The sequence below is a fragment of the Lissotriton vulgaris genome, chromosome 10 (genome assembly GCF_964263255.1).
Source record: "Lissotriton vulgaris chromosome 10, aLisVul1.2, whole genome shotgun sequence".
NCBI classification, from domain to species: Eukaryota; Metazoa; Chordata; class Amphibia; order Caudata; family Salamandridae; genus Lissotriton; species Lissotriton vulgaris.
Window position 1 is genome coordinate 28128158 of NC_141698.1, and position 15546 is coordinate 28143703.

Genomic DNA, 15546 nt, shown 5'->3' on the forward strand with positions numbered 1-15546 from the left:
CCACTGGGTTATTTTACCTGAACTAATGTGCGAACCAAACACATTAGATAGATTGATAGTTCAGAAGAAAACCAAAGGAGCGATTAGGAATCGAAAAGCGCAGCTTAAAAAAAAAAAACTGAGACCGAAATGGAAGTCACGAGTCTCACTGTTTCCTCAATGTGAGATCACGAGCCGCCCTCTCTGCCACTACTACTGCTCATAATAATAAAACTTGAATAAGAAATAATAATGAAGGCTTGCATGGCACACACCATAGTCCTCGCTCGGCGGTGGCGGGTCAGGCGCTGTTCTGCTGGGAAAAGGCTCAAGTGGCAGCAGGGCGCCCCCACGTCTCCGGTGGTTCCCGGGGTCCCCTTGCAGCGTCAGCGCTTCCATGCGAGGGAGGGTGGCACTGCCGGGAAGGAGCATGCTTCCGTCGCGCTGAGACCGCGTCGCCGCGAGCGTGCGTGAGTGCGGCCCCGCTGTGCGCGCTCTCGCCACCGGAGGATCAATAGGCGACAGCGGCCGCAGCGCTTTGCAATACAACCCGCAGGGGCACGACCTGCCCCCGGTAGAGACCAGCGGCGTGCAAAGGGAAGGAATTAATCCCAGTACACTGCTGTAGAAAGAGCAATGTTTCCTCGCTGACAGGACGATGCACCGCCCACCAAACGGCTTCTCAGTGAAATTTAGATGCCCTGGGACTCTCTCGACTGCAGTCGTGCCCTGCACTCTGAAGCCAGCCCCCTCCCCCTTTCCAGGGGCTTCATTTAGGATTGTCCTGATAAATCCACCCCCCCCCCCCAAATCAGGCCTAAATACAACACAAAGCTTCCATCGTGATGACACCCCCGAAGCCCCCTCCCCTCAGATCAGACCTAAATACAACACAAAGCTCCCCTCACGCTCCAGCTGTCATTTCCTCAGGCTGAGTTTAAAGGGACAGGGGCAGCCGGGAGTCCAGACATCCCCGCCCCAACCCCAGGAATTACAAATGCTGGCTGCCAAGGCAGGAGTACAAAGACACCTGCGCTTCTATTGCCTTTGCCACCCACAGCTCCGCCCAAACTAACACAATATGCTATCAAGAAGAAAAAAAATCTTCAGCGACAAAATGCAGACAAGAAAACCAGTCGCTGCTCTCGGCAAGTGTTTTTGTCGTAGAAAAGTGCCTACGTGGAATATTGTTCTAAGTGCACGCAATGTGGTAATTCTAAATAAAAAAAACATTAAAGCACAGATTAAGTCTCAGGCGAGGATTATTTTTCTATGCATAGATTTGATTTTTTTCTATTTCTGTGCATCTTAGTTGCTTCTAAAACAAGTCCGGTCCCGGGCCGCGCTGTGATTGGCTGACGTCACGGGGGTGTCCCGGCCGGCAGCCAATCACAGCGCGGCCCGGGAATGACGTCACGGGGGTGTCCCGGGCCGGCAGCCAATCGCAGCGCGGCCCGGGACAAAGGGGCGGGGCTTAAAAAAAGCACCAGAAACGCCCCCGAATCGCGTTTTCTGGAGAAAGCGCGATTGACAGCCTCTGTCTCCCAATGGCTAGCCTCCATTTATGGAGCTAGCCAATGAGAGGCAGAGGCGGGTCATCGATCATATATAGAACTCAATAGGTTTTTTAGCGCATGCTCACTACGTGAGCACTTGCAGGCAAAACCTAAAAATTAATATGGCACTCATCTGCCTAAAATGAATGTTTGCATGGATCAGAGCACATTGTGAAATCTCACCTGCAAAACGCCTGGTCGAGGGCTATGCACCTAGCCTTAGTTCACATGGGAGACTTAGGTGAGTCCTGATTTTTTAGCCACATACTGCGACTTTCGTGGCAATTCTTATATTGGGAAACACGAGGCTTCTGGTTCCAGCATGCACAGTGCTGATAGTTGAGAAAAAACACTTAATGTTGGGCTGAAAGTCACTGATATGGACTACAATTGTAATTTGACTGTGCTTTCTGACAGAATGATAAATGTTATATGTACAGCATGTGCGCTATGGTGACCAACTGACCAAATTTAGGACAGTGAGTGTAAAAATTTAGGACTGAGGGTCAACATTCAGGACAAAAATTCAGGACAAAAATTCAGGGCAAAAGGTATGTTTTGTACACACATCAGAGGAGGTCGCGCAATAGTATATAAGTAAATAGACAACCAAAATACGTTTTTATGTCCCAGAGAACAAGAATAACCTTCTATTTACAGGGTTTATTTTTTGCAGAACTGAGTTGTAAACAGTTTATCAGACATGGAAGGATGAATAGCTGATGGAGCCCTGACAGGATTCAGACCTGTGTGCTGTAGAATATACGGAAGTCAGCAGCGGGAATTTGACTCACTGAGACATCTTACAGTTACCGGTGCTATTGCACACTTTTGGATACTATTTCATAAAAATATTATCTCTGACAAACTCCTAGGTGGCTATCCCACAGCTTGCAATACGGCAGTCGAAAATAAATTGCACATCAGCTGGTATTTAGCAGTTTGATCTCTTGACCTTTTTATTTCTCAAGTTTTCTTTATGCTTCTCTCTGTCGCTTAAACTCCTCTTTTACAGCTTGCTCTGTTCAAGTCTCTTGGTCTTTCAATAGATTTTCGAGTTCATGAACTCTGCCTATTAACTGTACCTCGCAAAAACAAAATATTGGGTCATCAGGAAGTTCCTGAGATTGCAGAAATTAACGCCTCCCAAGCAGCCTTTCACACATTTGCATTTCTTTTGGGAGGCAGACACCCTGGGCTTATTTCTTTTCAGCCGTCTGCCCCTCCCTCCGGAATGAGCACAGGAGACTCCCATGCACTGTAGCTGTAGAATCCTAATAGTATAAATAAACTTTTTGTATTTTAGCGGAGATGCTAAAATTACGAACAAATGCTGTCCGTGAAGACATTCATCATGGACAACCGACTTAAGGGCTAATTTACGGACCGTCTGTGAAAATTACAGACAGTGGGGCACCCTAGTGTGCGCTCATCTGTACTTTATGTTCACCATTGCAAACTCGCTGTGACAGAAAGAACTGTTCTATAAAGTAACCCAAGCAAAGAATGATGGCAGGTGAAAAGGAGAGTCACACTTACAAGGGAGTAAGTGTGGCTGAACAGTGCAAATAAGAAGGAGGTGCAACCCAGGGGAAATGGCGTTATTGTCAAGCTTAGGAGAGAGAGGGTTAGTCGTGCAGAATAGGAGATTTGAAGAAGCCTGGATGGTGTGCTACAAATCACCGACAAAGTTGAACAACATAGGGGTATCACTTCATGTATGATACCGGCGTGGGGAACAGGGGACCGAGCATAATCAAAGTATGCAATACTAGTATAGTAGTAAAGAAGAACATTGGATTTGAAAGGATGCTTGGAGATGGGCCGGAGCTTATGACATAGGCTGGGAGAGTGATTGCCAGCATGGGAACAAAGAGATGGGCCATCCTGTAATAGGTTGGAGAAGGGGGGGGGGGGCTACGGAATGCACTAGTGTAGCTGACTGCATACAGCACAAAGACAAAGAATAGGCATACAGGGACATCAACAAACGTGTAATTGTTCCATCTCCTTTCTTTCTTTCTAGTGACCCTCTCTTTACCTCCCATCCTCTACATGCCTTCTTTCTCTTATTATGACCTACATTAAGGTCTATGCCTGTCTGCCTTTATTGTATTTCTGCAAATTGCTCTCATCTCATAGCACACAACGTCTCCTTCTTTTCAACTACCATATACGCCAACATTATAAAACAGGAAAGTGGGAGATTAAAAAAAAGGGGGGGAGGGGGGTATATTTTCCCCATTTACTTAAATTGAGGCAAAGCAATTTCAGGCAGGTAACAGCTAGAATAAAGACATTTTTGGCTTCAAACATCAAGAGTGCCCCCCCTGAATTAAGTTTGCTGGCAAGTATGACCCACATCCTTGCAACCTAACAGTACCTAAACTCCTCTAATCCATCTATTCATCCCACCAACCATTTGCATGAACTCACCCACACTATGACCACACATGACTCCTACTCATTTAATCTACATCAAATAAACAATTAAATGCGTGGAATGATTAGTGATGGCACAAAATTAATCCCAAAATCAACAATCACTTTATTCACAATTAGCCTTGGATTCAGAAGTTTACCGTAAAGCGCTTCAATGCTCCCTCAATGGTGTTATGGGTTATTAAATGCAATTGCAATACAATATTGCACGTCCGCCTACGCACTGCGATATTCTAATCGGATCCTAATACGTGTAAAATTGCCGCAAGAAGTCTCAGTGCTTTGGGCCTCACCTGGTGTTCCTTTCCTCTTCTGCCTTAATCTCAACTTTATTTAATTTCCAGGCTTCAGCTGCTATTGAGCTAGTGCTCTCTGAAAAGATCATGTGACCTTGGAGACCCGGAAGCATCTCGAGCATGCGCAGTGCCGCTTTGACGTCACTGTAGCGGCCCTTTTAGAACGGGGGCATTTTCGTGCACTTCACATTCCAGAAAGACAATTTGAGGTTTACTGCCGTACTGGTAACACAAAAGACAGACTAAAATATAAGCTAGCGCACAGTATACCCACTATACTTATCAGAGCTTTGTCTGATTTGGTTCGGCAAAAGACAACCGGAAATGAAGAGAACTTCAATTAAACAGCGCCTGATTTAAAGGGAAAGGGGTGTTTTCTTCTCTAGCGACGACCGCTATAATTTCAAAGAGGGGTAATCTCATACTGTAACATACTTGGGTACAACCCCCGTTCCAACATGGCGGCCGTCGAGTGCGTTTTCCATTTCTATGATATCGATAGCGAATGGCGGCCGGGGTTGTTGGTGGGTGCCTTTGCCTCTCGTGAGCTGGGAGAGCTGCTGCCATGGTGAGTTTAGGGGTGCTGCCAGTCTCTGGGGTGGCGTTTAACGTATTGTGAAGGGCAGGGTTACGTTTTGATTTATACCCCGGGGTTCCAGTGAAATCTGTGTTCTTTGGGGGGGGGGGGCGGGGTTGTGTGGGCTGGAGCTGAACTGTGAACACGTGGATCAGGCGCCTCTTTAAGCTCTTAGTAGGATGAGGCTGAGTGTTCATTGCAGTGAATTGTGCAGATGTATATGGCGTGGTTGTGTATTGGGAGGGAGTAATAAAGGTTGTGTCTTGGAAACGGAGTTTGAGTCGTTTCGGATTTTGTAAAATTTCTAGGGAAACAGGATTAAGAGAGAGTCTCTGGGATCTGGAGGAAGCACTGAAAGTATTTTGTTGTTGAATTATTTTCATTAATTGATACAGGCACTTCCCTTCTCTATCTCTCCTTTACTCATTCCAGACCTCAACTACTGCTATGATCTCCCAATTAACACTTCGGGCAGATTTACAAGAAAGTGACACATTTGTAGAGATCACTTTCCCGGCCCCAGCTCACCTTGGCAAGCATTGACAGATGTGTCCGAAATTCTGACGCATCTGTTGGGGCAAAAGTCATGCATTGCTGGAGTCGTGTCACAAGCACGACACCACTCCAGCAATGCATTTTGGGGCCTATTCCCACTACACTGCGTCACTCCTTACACCTGCCTCAAGCAGGCGTAAGGTTTTGACACAGTGGCGTCCTAGAAGTGACGCAGTGAAATCTTGATTTTACTGTGTCACTTTTACGAGGAATTCCGGCATGGGAACGCCCACTCTGCATACATTCTATATGACACAGGTATAATGTGACGCAGGGCTTTACAACGTGATGCATCTCCCTAGATTGGTCACGTTGTAAATTGGCTGCATTTTTGACATGCAGTCGCTGCGTCACAAAAGTGATGCAACGGTGGCGCTAAAGTGTTGCAAGGGGCTTTTAAATCTGCTCCTTCTTCCCCCCCCCCCTCCCTCGTCTAGCTTTACTCTATCTATACTACTATTATAAAGAGAGAACTGTGCCCTTTGAGCCAGGTAAACTCGAAAAGTACACCACCAATCGCAACACCCAATACAGCGTTGGAAAGGGGGGGTCCTGTAGATGGACATAGGCTATAAAAAATAAAAATAAACGTTATTTAAAAAATAAACAATAAAAAAAAGTAGTCCCGAAGAAGTAGCGCCGGCCGTGTGCGCTAACAACGTGGACGTGCGTGCTGACATCTAGCGCGGGGAGGAGCGGCGGACAGCAGCGGTGAAGTCTGGCTGAGATACATGAAGCGCAGGGAGGAGCGGAACGTGTGCGGCTCAGAGAAGCGATGGAAGGAGGCGGAACGAGGAGCGGTGAAGTCGGGCTGATGGGAGGAGGCGGAACGAGGAGCAGTGAAGTCGGGCTGATGTGACGAGGCGGAACGAGGAGCGGTGAAGTCGGGCTGAGGTAGGTGAAGCACGGGAGCGCTGGGAGGAGGCGGAACATGTGCGGCTGAGTGAAGTGCGGGGAGGAGTGGAAATGTCGTGGCGGGCGGGGGCCGGGGCAGGAGTGCACGCAAGCCTGAATGGTGCCCCCAGCCCCCTTCTGCCCCGGGCAACGCTGGGGCGGGCTGCTAGTTCAATATAAATAACAGACTCGCATGTCCCCTGCTCAAATTAACTCGTATCTCCCTATTCTAATACCATACTCACTTTTCCCTATACTAATCCACAGTGGCAGCTGACCCCGATGGGAAGTGGTAAGGCGGAATGGGAGGAGGGGGGGGGGGCATAAATACATATAAAAAAAAATATTAAATCGAGACTTACATGATGCTGAGTCTTCCTCCTCTCCCAATCCTTGACTGGCGCACACTGTGCAGGCTCCCAGATGTCAATCTCAGTGCTGCTCTCATGCTGGTAATGCTATTCCCAGCATGTGAGCTGCGCTGGGATTGGTCTGAGCGGCCTGCTTTGCTGCTCAGACTGTGCCTGGGAGCCTGTGGCTTTTCTCTACCCGGCTGCACATTACAGCCTGGTGGAGAAATTCTAAGTGTGCATGATGGTTTGGCTGACATAAAGTGTCCGGCTAAACCGTCTGTTAGACGGACCGGGAGGGTCGGCCGAGATTACGGGGAGAGGTCTCCAGGGAGAGCCGTCTCCAACGACTGTACAGACAAGTAACTTCCCCCCCCACAGACGGACACCACACAAGATTGAAGGTTAACGAGACTTTATATGCAATTCTTAGGTTACGTTGGTATGATACAAGGAGGTCTGGACTCAGGGGTCCCCTCGGTTCTGATCTCTGGCTGAGGAAAGGGGTAGCGGGACAGTCTTAGTTACCAATGAGTACAAAATAGCTCTCAATCCTCGAGCTCGGCGTTCTAGATGATCGGGCCGTGGAGGAGCCAAGCAGGTCCCGAGATGGATGAAGGAAGGACGACGGTCCGCGGCGGAGCCTGCAGGTCCCGGTGAAAGATGACGGTTACAACGGTCCGCGGCCACGCCAGCAGATCCCGACGACGATGAAGGATGAAGGTTACGACGGCTGTGGCAGCGCCAACAGGCAGGACGATGGTGCACAGGACAGAGCTACGGCAGCGCCAGTAGTCCGTCCAGGATGAGTTCCTCTTTACGTCTCTCGACTCCAAGATACAACTGCCTTCCTGCTCTGGAGCTGCCCCAGTTATAGGGCTGGCGTGCTTTGATGTCCGGACCCTCGCACTTGGAGGTCGGGAGGTCCGGGATGGGGGAGTCCAGACACCCAGCAGGAGGGTGGAGCCGGCGCCCGGGGAGGCGATGGGCGAGCGGCACTTGGCGGGGGAGAGCCATCGACACCTCTTTCTCCTATTGACTTGCCAAGTAGCCCGCTCACCTCCTGGGTGGAGGGTGGTGCCGGAATGTCTGAGGCCGGGCTAGGCCCAGGGTTGAGGTCGATCGGGGGCCAGGCGGCCTCGTGGTGAAGTGTCCAAGATGGCGGCCCGGGCTGGGCGCGTGGGCCGGCAGTGGATCGGACCCACGAGGTTAACATGTTCGAGGGCAGGGGTCCCTGATGGGACGGAGGACGTGCAATGGTGGTGTGTGGTACTTGCGTGACTGGGCTCGGGCCTGGTTGAGCCGGGGGAGAGCGGCCCTTCATGTGGCCTGTCCAACATGCGTCCCCCCCAGCTGAAGGCGGGGAGAGTTACCCATCCTCTTGGGGACTCTCCTCGTCGAGGCGGAAAAACCGGGACAGGCCATCCGCGTTGGCGTGGTCTGACCCAGGCCGGTGTTCGACTGTGAAGTCCATACCTTGCAAGGAGATGGACCAGCGTAGCAATTTTGGGTTTTCCCCCCGCATATGCATCAACCACTGCAGGGGTCGGTGGTCAGTCTGTACCCGAAAGTGGGTGCCAAAAAGGTAGGGCCGGAGCTTCTTGAGGGCCCATACCACAGCGAAGGCTTCCCTCTCTATGGTGCTCCAGCGTTGCTCCCGTGGTAGGAGTCTCCGGCTGATGAAGGCCACCGGTTGATCAAGGCCTTCGGTGTTCACTTGAGACAGGACCGCCCCAATGCCCTGGTCGGAGGCGTCCGTCTGGACGACGAACTCCCGGCTGTAGTCTGGGGCCTGGAGCACAGGAGCGGAACACATGGCGGCCTTCAACTGTTCGAATGCCGCTTGACACTCTGGGGTCCAGTTCACCTTCTTGGGCTGATTCTTTGACGTGAGTTCGGTGAGAGGCCCCACTATGGTACCATAGTCTTTCACGAACCTTCGGTAGTAGCCCGTGAGGCCCAGGAAGGCGCGTACCTCGGTTTGGGTGATAGGGGGCTGCCAGTTCTGGATGGCCGCAATTTTCAGCTGTAGAGGGGCCACTAGGCCGCTTCCCACCTGGTGTCCGAGGTAGGTCACAGACCCTTGTCCAATTTGACACTTGCTGGCCTTGATCGTGAGACCAGCTCGCTGAAGGGCTTGCAGCACTGCTCGGAGGTGGTGGAGGTGCTCGGTCCAATGGTGGCTGTACACAGCGATGTCGTCTAGGTAGGCGGCGCTGAACTCTTCGAGCCCCGCCAGGACCTGATTGACGAGCCGTTGGAAAGTCGCTGGAGCATTTTTCATGCCGAAGGGCATGACCGTAAAATGATAGTGGCCATCGGGGGTGGAGAAGGCAGACCGTTCTTGTGCTCGGGGTGTGAGGCCGATCTGCCAATAACCTGCTGTCAGGTCGAAGATGCTGAGGTAGCGGGCAGCTCCCATTCGGTCGACCAGTTCATCTGCCCGGGGGATGGGATGTGCGTCCGTTCTGGTGACTTCATTCAGGCCCCGGTAGTCGACGCAGAACCGGAGTTCTGGTGTGGTTCCGGGGGCGGCTGCCTTGGGGACCAGTACGACCGGGCTGGCCCATGGACTGTCTGAGGGCTTGATGACCCCGAGCGTGAGCATCTTAGCTACTTCCGCCTGGATGCAGGCCCGTACCCGATCAGGTACGCGGTAGGCCCGGTGGCGGATAGGAGGGCTGTCTCCGGTGTCCACATCGTGCACACACCAGGAAGTGACACCTGGGGTGAGGGAGAACAGACTGGCGAACCGTGACAGGAGGGCTTGGCACTCTTGGCGTTGTTCTCTGGTGAGGGTCTCCGAGAATCGGACCCCATCCACGGAGCCGTCTTGCTCCTGGGTCCGCAAGAGGTCAGGGAGAGGCTCGGAGTCGTCTTCAACCCCATTGTCTGTGGCCATCAGTAGGCTGAGTTCTGTTCGTGCAAAGTGGGGTTTCAGTCTGTTGGTGTGGAGGACTCGGAGTGGGTTCCGGGAGGACTCCATATCGATCAGATAGGTGGCAGGACCCTTGCGCTCGATTACCTTGAAGGGTCCCGTCCATTTGTCTTGGAGAGCGCATGGCTCCGTGGGGGACATTACCCATACCTGTTGCCCCGGCTCGAATTCAATGGATGAGGCGTTCTGGTCATACCATTTCTTCATGTCCTCTTGACTGGCCTCTAGGTTGGCTTTTGCTAGGTCTCTGAACCGCCGGGACTGGTTGCGGAGGGTGAGGAGGTACCGGAAGACATCTGGAGGGCTCTTGGCCGGAGGCATCTCCCAGCCTTCTTTGATCAGGCTGAGCGGCCCCCGCACTGGGTGCCCATATAGCAGTTCGAATGGGCTGAAGCCTAGGGACTTCTGTGGGACCTCCCGGTAGGCGAAGAGGAGGCACGGCAGCAGCACATCCCACTGGCGACGGAGGGGCTCTTCCAATCCCCCGATCATCCCTTTTAGCGTGCGATTGAACCGCTCAACAAGTCCGTTTCCTTGGGGGTGATAGGGGGTCGTGAAGCGGTAGGTGACCCCACACTGTTGCCAGAGGGACTTCATGTATTTAGAGATAAAGTTCGTGCCTCTGTCGCTGACGACTTCTCGGGGGAACCCCACACGGGAGAAGATCCCCATCAGGGCCCGGCCGACCACTGGGGCCGTCACGGTCCGGAGAGGAATAGCCTCAGGGTAGCGGGTGGCGTGGTCCACTAGTACCAGAATGAAGCGATGGCCTTGTCTTGTACGCGGGTCCAGGGGTCCCACAATGTCTATTCCGACCCTCTCAAATGGGGTCGTGACTACTGGAAAGGGTTGCAGGGGGGCCTTTAGTTTGCGGCCGCTCTTTCCACTGGCTTGGCACGTGGGGCAAGATCGGCAATGCTGGTGCACATCGTTTCTCATTTTGGGCCAGAAGAAGTGGGTCACTAGGCGACTGTAGGTTTTATCCTGTCCCAGGTGCCCTGCCAGGGGGACATCGTGGGCCAGGTTCAGCAGGAAGTCTCTAAAGCGGAGGGGCACTACTAGCACTCGGTTGGCCCCCAGCTCGGCGATTCGTTGCTCGCTGTACAACAGATCATTGTCCCAGTAGACCCAATGAGTACCGGAGGTATCCCCTGCGCTTTGGGCGAGCGCTTGTTGGCGGAGTCCCTCGAGGGAGGGACAGGTCTTCTGTTCCTGGCGAAATTGTTCTTGTGTGGGTCCCCCCTCTTGAGCCCACTGGTCAAGGTTAGCGAGGTCGGAAGGTTGAGCAAGTTCGAGGGGGATGTCATGGTCGGGGGTCTCGGCTGGGGCGACCGGAGGCGGTGGCGCCGGCCATTCTGGTTCTTCCGGGTGAGGGTTGGCACGGGCGGCCATGGACCGGGTGGTGACGCACGCCCAGTCCGGGACGCCCAACATCCCCAAGTGTTCTTTTCGCTCCACGGCTGCCCACGGGGAGCTCTCCAGGTCATTTCCGAGGAGGCAGTCCACGGGGGCGTCGTCTCGGACCGTTACCTTTAACATGCCGGAGACCCCTCCCCACTCAAAGGGGACGCAGGCCATCCGACACAGACTTTCCGAGTTGTCGGCTGATCGCACAGGGCAGAGAATGTTCGGTAGATATTGTTCTGGGGTCACCAGATGACAGCGGACGGCTGTCACACTGGCCCCGGTGTCCCGAAGGGCTTCGGCCCGTTGTCCATTGATGCTCACCCATTGGCTGTACTTCTGGGTGTTAGCGGGTAGGGGGACCCGCGGGACCATGTCTCTTCCCCCTAAGCACGCGAGAGTCATGGCGGCTGGCTCCCACTCTTGATACTCTTGCTCGTCTGTTTCTTGTTCCTCGGAGATCTGTTCTTCCCCTAGTGCCGCGGCGGCCACATGGCGGGGTTTCGGACTCTGATACTGCGGGCAGCTTGGGTCGTTTGCATAGTGGCCGACTCGTTGGCATCGGTGACATGTAACATTGGCTCTATACCCCGGTCGCGCCGGGGTGCTGCCCCGGTTGGCCGGGGGGGTGGTGCTGGTAGCGGGGGCGGCCGGAGTGTTGTCTCTTCCTCGTCCTTGGCCCCCTCCTCCTCCTCTGGGTCGGTGGTGACCATTGTTGTTCCTGTTCTGCTCGTAGGACCCATTCCGGCCCACTCTGGTGATCTCCCACCGGTCAGCTTCGGCTGCGAGCTGCCGGGGATCGGTTAACTTGCTGTCGAGGAGGTGTTGGCGTAGTTCAATGAAGCAATTGTTGGACAGGTGCTCCCATACCATCAGATTGAACAGCTGCTCGTAGGTCGTGACGTTGTTCCCTCTGATCCAGCCTTCGAAAGCTCGGCTAAAGTACGTTACATAGTCCACCCAAGTTGTACCCGGGATGCGTGTGCAGTCTCGGAACCTCTGACGGTACATCTCGGGCGTGAGGCCATAGCGGGTGAGGAGGGCCGCTTTCATATGGTCGTAGGAGGTCATCTGGTGGTCTGGGAGCTGTAACAGGGTATCGCGGCCCTCATTGAGGAATTTGCCCCATAGGCCGGCTCCCCAATCGTTTCTATCGATCCGGTGCGCAGTCATAGCGATTTCATAGGCCTTAAACCATTGCTGGATGTCGTCTTCTCGAAAATATTCTCGGACAACATCCTTGGGGATGTGTACTTTTTTCTCCGTGGTCCCTGGGGTGTGTGGTCTCTCGGGCACCCCTAACTCTTTATTCTGCTTGCGCAGGTTGATCTCGGCTAGGTTCCGTTCGTGCTCGTATGCTAGTTTCTTTTCCTCGAGCTCCCTTTGCCTCTGTTTCTCCTCTCTTTCTTCTCGGAGACGTAGGTGCTCTAAGTTTATTTTTTGTTCGGCCAACTTGAGTTCTACGTCCATCTTGAGTCGGGCCATTTCTAGTTCGTGTAGTCGGGTTTTTTCTCTTTCTTGGATCTCGTCTTGCGAGAGACTGGTTCTTTGCCCTTCAGGGGCCGTGTTGGTCTTTTTCGCGGTGCTTTGCTCAGGGGCTTCGACATCCCCGGTCTCTGCCCAAGATTCTAGGGCATGCTTAAAATCGTCCTTGGTGCTTAGTCCGGTGGTAGCGATACCTAGTTCGATGCAGAACTGCTTTAGTTCACGATGGCTGTACTCCTCTAGTTTTTCCATTTGGAACTTCTCAGTTGATCCGCTCTCTTTAGTTGACATTGTGGTTCGTTGTGGGGTGAGCTACTCTCTGTACGTTATGCGGTGATTCGGATCGCGCCGCTGGCCACCAATGTTAGACGGACCGGGAGGGTCGGCCGAGATTACGGGGAGAGGTCTCCAGGGAGAGCCGTCTCCAACGACTGTACAGACAAGTAACTTCCCCCCCCCACAGACGGACACCACACAAGATTGAAGGTTAACGAGACTTTATATGCAATTCTTAGGTTACGTTGGTATGATACAAGGAGGTCTGGACTCAGGGGTCCCCTCGGTTCTGATCTCTGGCTGAGGAAAGGGGTAGCGGGACAGTCTTAGTTACCAATGAGTACAAAATAGCTCTCAATCCTCGAGCTCGGCGTTCTAGATGATCGGGCCGTGGAGGAGCCAAGCAGGTCCCGAGATGGATGAAGGAAGGACGACGGTCCGCGGCGGAGCCTGCAGGTCCCGGTGAAAGATGACGGTTACAACGGTCCGCGGCCACGCCAGCAGATCCCGACGACGATGAAGGATGAAGGTTACGACGGCTGTGGCAGCGCCAACAGGCAGGACGATGGTGCACAGGACAGAGCTACGGCAGCGCCAGTAGTCCGTCCAGGATGAGTTCCTCTTTACGTCTCTCGACTCCAAGATACAACTGCCTTCCTGCTCTGGAGCTGCCCCAGTTATAGGGCTGGCGTGCTTTGATGTCCGGACCCTCGCACTTGGAGGTCGGGAGGTCCGGGATGGGGGAGTCCAGACACCCAGCAGGAGGGTGGAGCCGGCGCCCGGGGAGGCGATGGGCGAGCGGCACTTGGCGGGGGAGAGCCATCGACACCTCTTTCTCCTATTGACTTGCCAAGTAGCCCGCTCACCTCCTGGGTGGAGGGTGGTGCCGGAATGTCTGAGGCCGGGCTAGGCCCAGGGTTGAGGTCGATCGGGGGCCAGGCGGCCTCGTGGTGAAGTGTCCAAGATGGCGGCCCGGGCTGGGCGCGTGGGCCGGCAGTGGATCGGACCCACGAGGTTAACATGTTCGAGGGCAGGGGTCCCTGATGGGACGGAGGACGTGCAATGGTGGTGTGTGGTACTTGCGTGACTGGGCTCGGGCCTGGTTGAGCCGGGGGAGAGCGGCCCTTCATGTGGCCTGTCCAACACCGTCATGCGCACTTAGTAGTGCCCTCAACTACTCCTGCTGATGCTCAGGAGAATGGCCGGGCCCCATACAGCAACTCCGCTACCCAGCAGATTACAATAAAATCATTTTATCATTTTCTTTTTCACTGTTGCCTCTGCTGAGTAGCAGCAGTGGGGTGACGCTCCTCTGTAATAGCGGAGGAGCTACCCCTGCTAATCCACCACTAATCCTTTTGGGTCCCTTCTAGTGTCCTACTTGATAAAAAGCGCTTCAGCGCCCCATCAGGGGTAGTAAGAGCTATATAATTACAATTACATGGTGCCACTCCCTTAAAGTAACAAGTGCCACCCTCTTTAAGTTATTTAACAACAAGGGGTGGTGATGGACAGAGTTTCTGAATTAAGCAGAATACTCTCACCCAGTCAAGAGATCAGGGCTAGATCCAACACCGTTTTTTAGCTCACTGCACCATCCCAGCTCAGAACCTGGCTATATGCAAATTAGTCTGTTCCTGTCCCAGTGCATGATGGGAACAGGGCAAACCAAACTACCAAGCCAATTCTTACACTGGGAAGGAAACAAGCTACCGGGGACCGGTTTCTGGCATTTCAGCCGTCGTCGGCCCGGCTTGCTTGAATCCTGATGGTGCAATGAGCAAGGGGCTCACATCTGAGTATACCCTTCCACGGGACAGGTAGTTTAGTCTGCCCTGTTCCCATGATGCACTGGGCCAGGGACAGACTGATTTGCATATAGTCAGGTTCTGAGCTGGGATGGTGCAGTGAGCTAAAGAACGGTGATGGATCAAGCCCTGATCTTTGGACTGGGTAAGAGTGGTCTGCTTAATTCAGACACTCTGTTCATCACCACCCCCTTTTCTGAACCCCCTTTAAGTTAGTCACTGTTTGAACAAAAGTTTGGCGCATGGCTTGAAAAGCTCTACACACTCGGATTCTCTGTAGATCTAATGAGAGACTACTATTTTTTTTTCTCGACGCTTCATGTAATAAAAAAACAAAAACACAAATGTATACATATCCATTTATGTAGAGTCTTTAGGTCAGTCTTTTTCATAAATTTGAGTTTTGCTTCTGCTCACCACACTATACTGTATGTATTTCATTTAGGTTATCCAGTGTGACAGTGAGCAATTATGAGAAAGTGGCTCTATATATACTGGACCAAGATAAAGTACAGTGAGTATAGAGTCCACAAACCCCAGAGGTATAACAGAGGTTAAAGCCAGGTGTGACCTTACTCTCTAAAGTGGTAGCTTGGTCGAGCAGTAAGGCAGTACCAGAGGACTGTGTAAAGCATTTGTTGTACACTCAGTCAGCAAAAGGTTTCACACACTCAAAGACGAACTCCAGGCCAATTGTTTTTATATCAAAGATATAGTTGTTTTATTTTTAGAACCAACAGGTATCAAAATATACTGTTCTCAATATGAGAGGTCTCAGATGAGTACCTGGCAGAAAGGCAATAAACTTTGTAAACACAATGGGTACAGGGTTTGCAGTAGGCAACACAATTCTAAACACACTTTAGCATTGAGCTCAATGGGTTTTTCTATATAAATACAGTTGATTACTTTGGCAGTTCCAGGATTGGATCCTAGATTCAGTCCTGGGGTCTAAGCTGAAAACAGTTTAGTAAAAACTTTTAGTT

The 15546-nt window shown here is 52.4% G+C and overlaps 2 protein-coding genes across 2 annotated transcripts in view; one reads left to right on the forward strand and one right to left on the reverse strand.

Moving 5' to 3' along the window:
* The window catches only part of VMA22 (vacuolar ATPase assembly factor VMA22), a 40533-nt gene extending 36152 nt beyond the window's left edge, over positions 1-4381 (reverse strand). Inside the window, exon 1 of the mRNA XM_086940318.1 lies at positions 4271-4381. Coding sequence (XP_086796444.1) covers positions 4271-4362 — 92 coding nt within the window. The 5' untranslated portion in view covers positions 4363-4381. The remainder of the gene's footprint in view (positions 1-4270) is intronic.
* A 318-nt stretch (positions 4382-4699) lies between these two features.
* The window catches only part of IMP4 (IMP U3 small nucleolar ribonucleoprotein 4), a 101661-nt gene continuing 90814 nt past the window's right edge, over positions 4700-15546 (forward strand). The window contains exon 1 of the mRNA XM_086940317.1: positions 4700-4841. Coding sequence (XP_086796443.1) covers positions 4839-4841 — 3 coding nt within the window. The 5' untranslated portion in view covers positions 4700-4838. The remainder of the gene's footprint in view (positions 4842-15546) is intronic.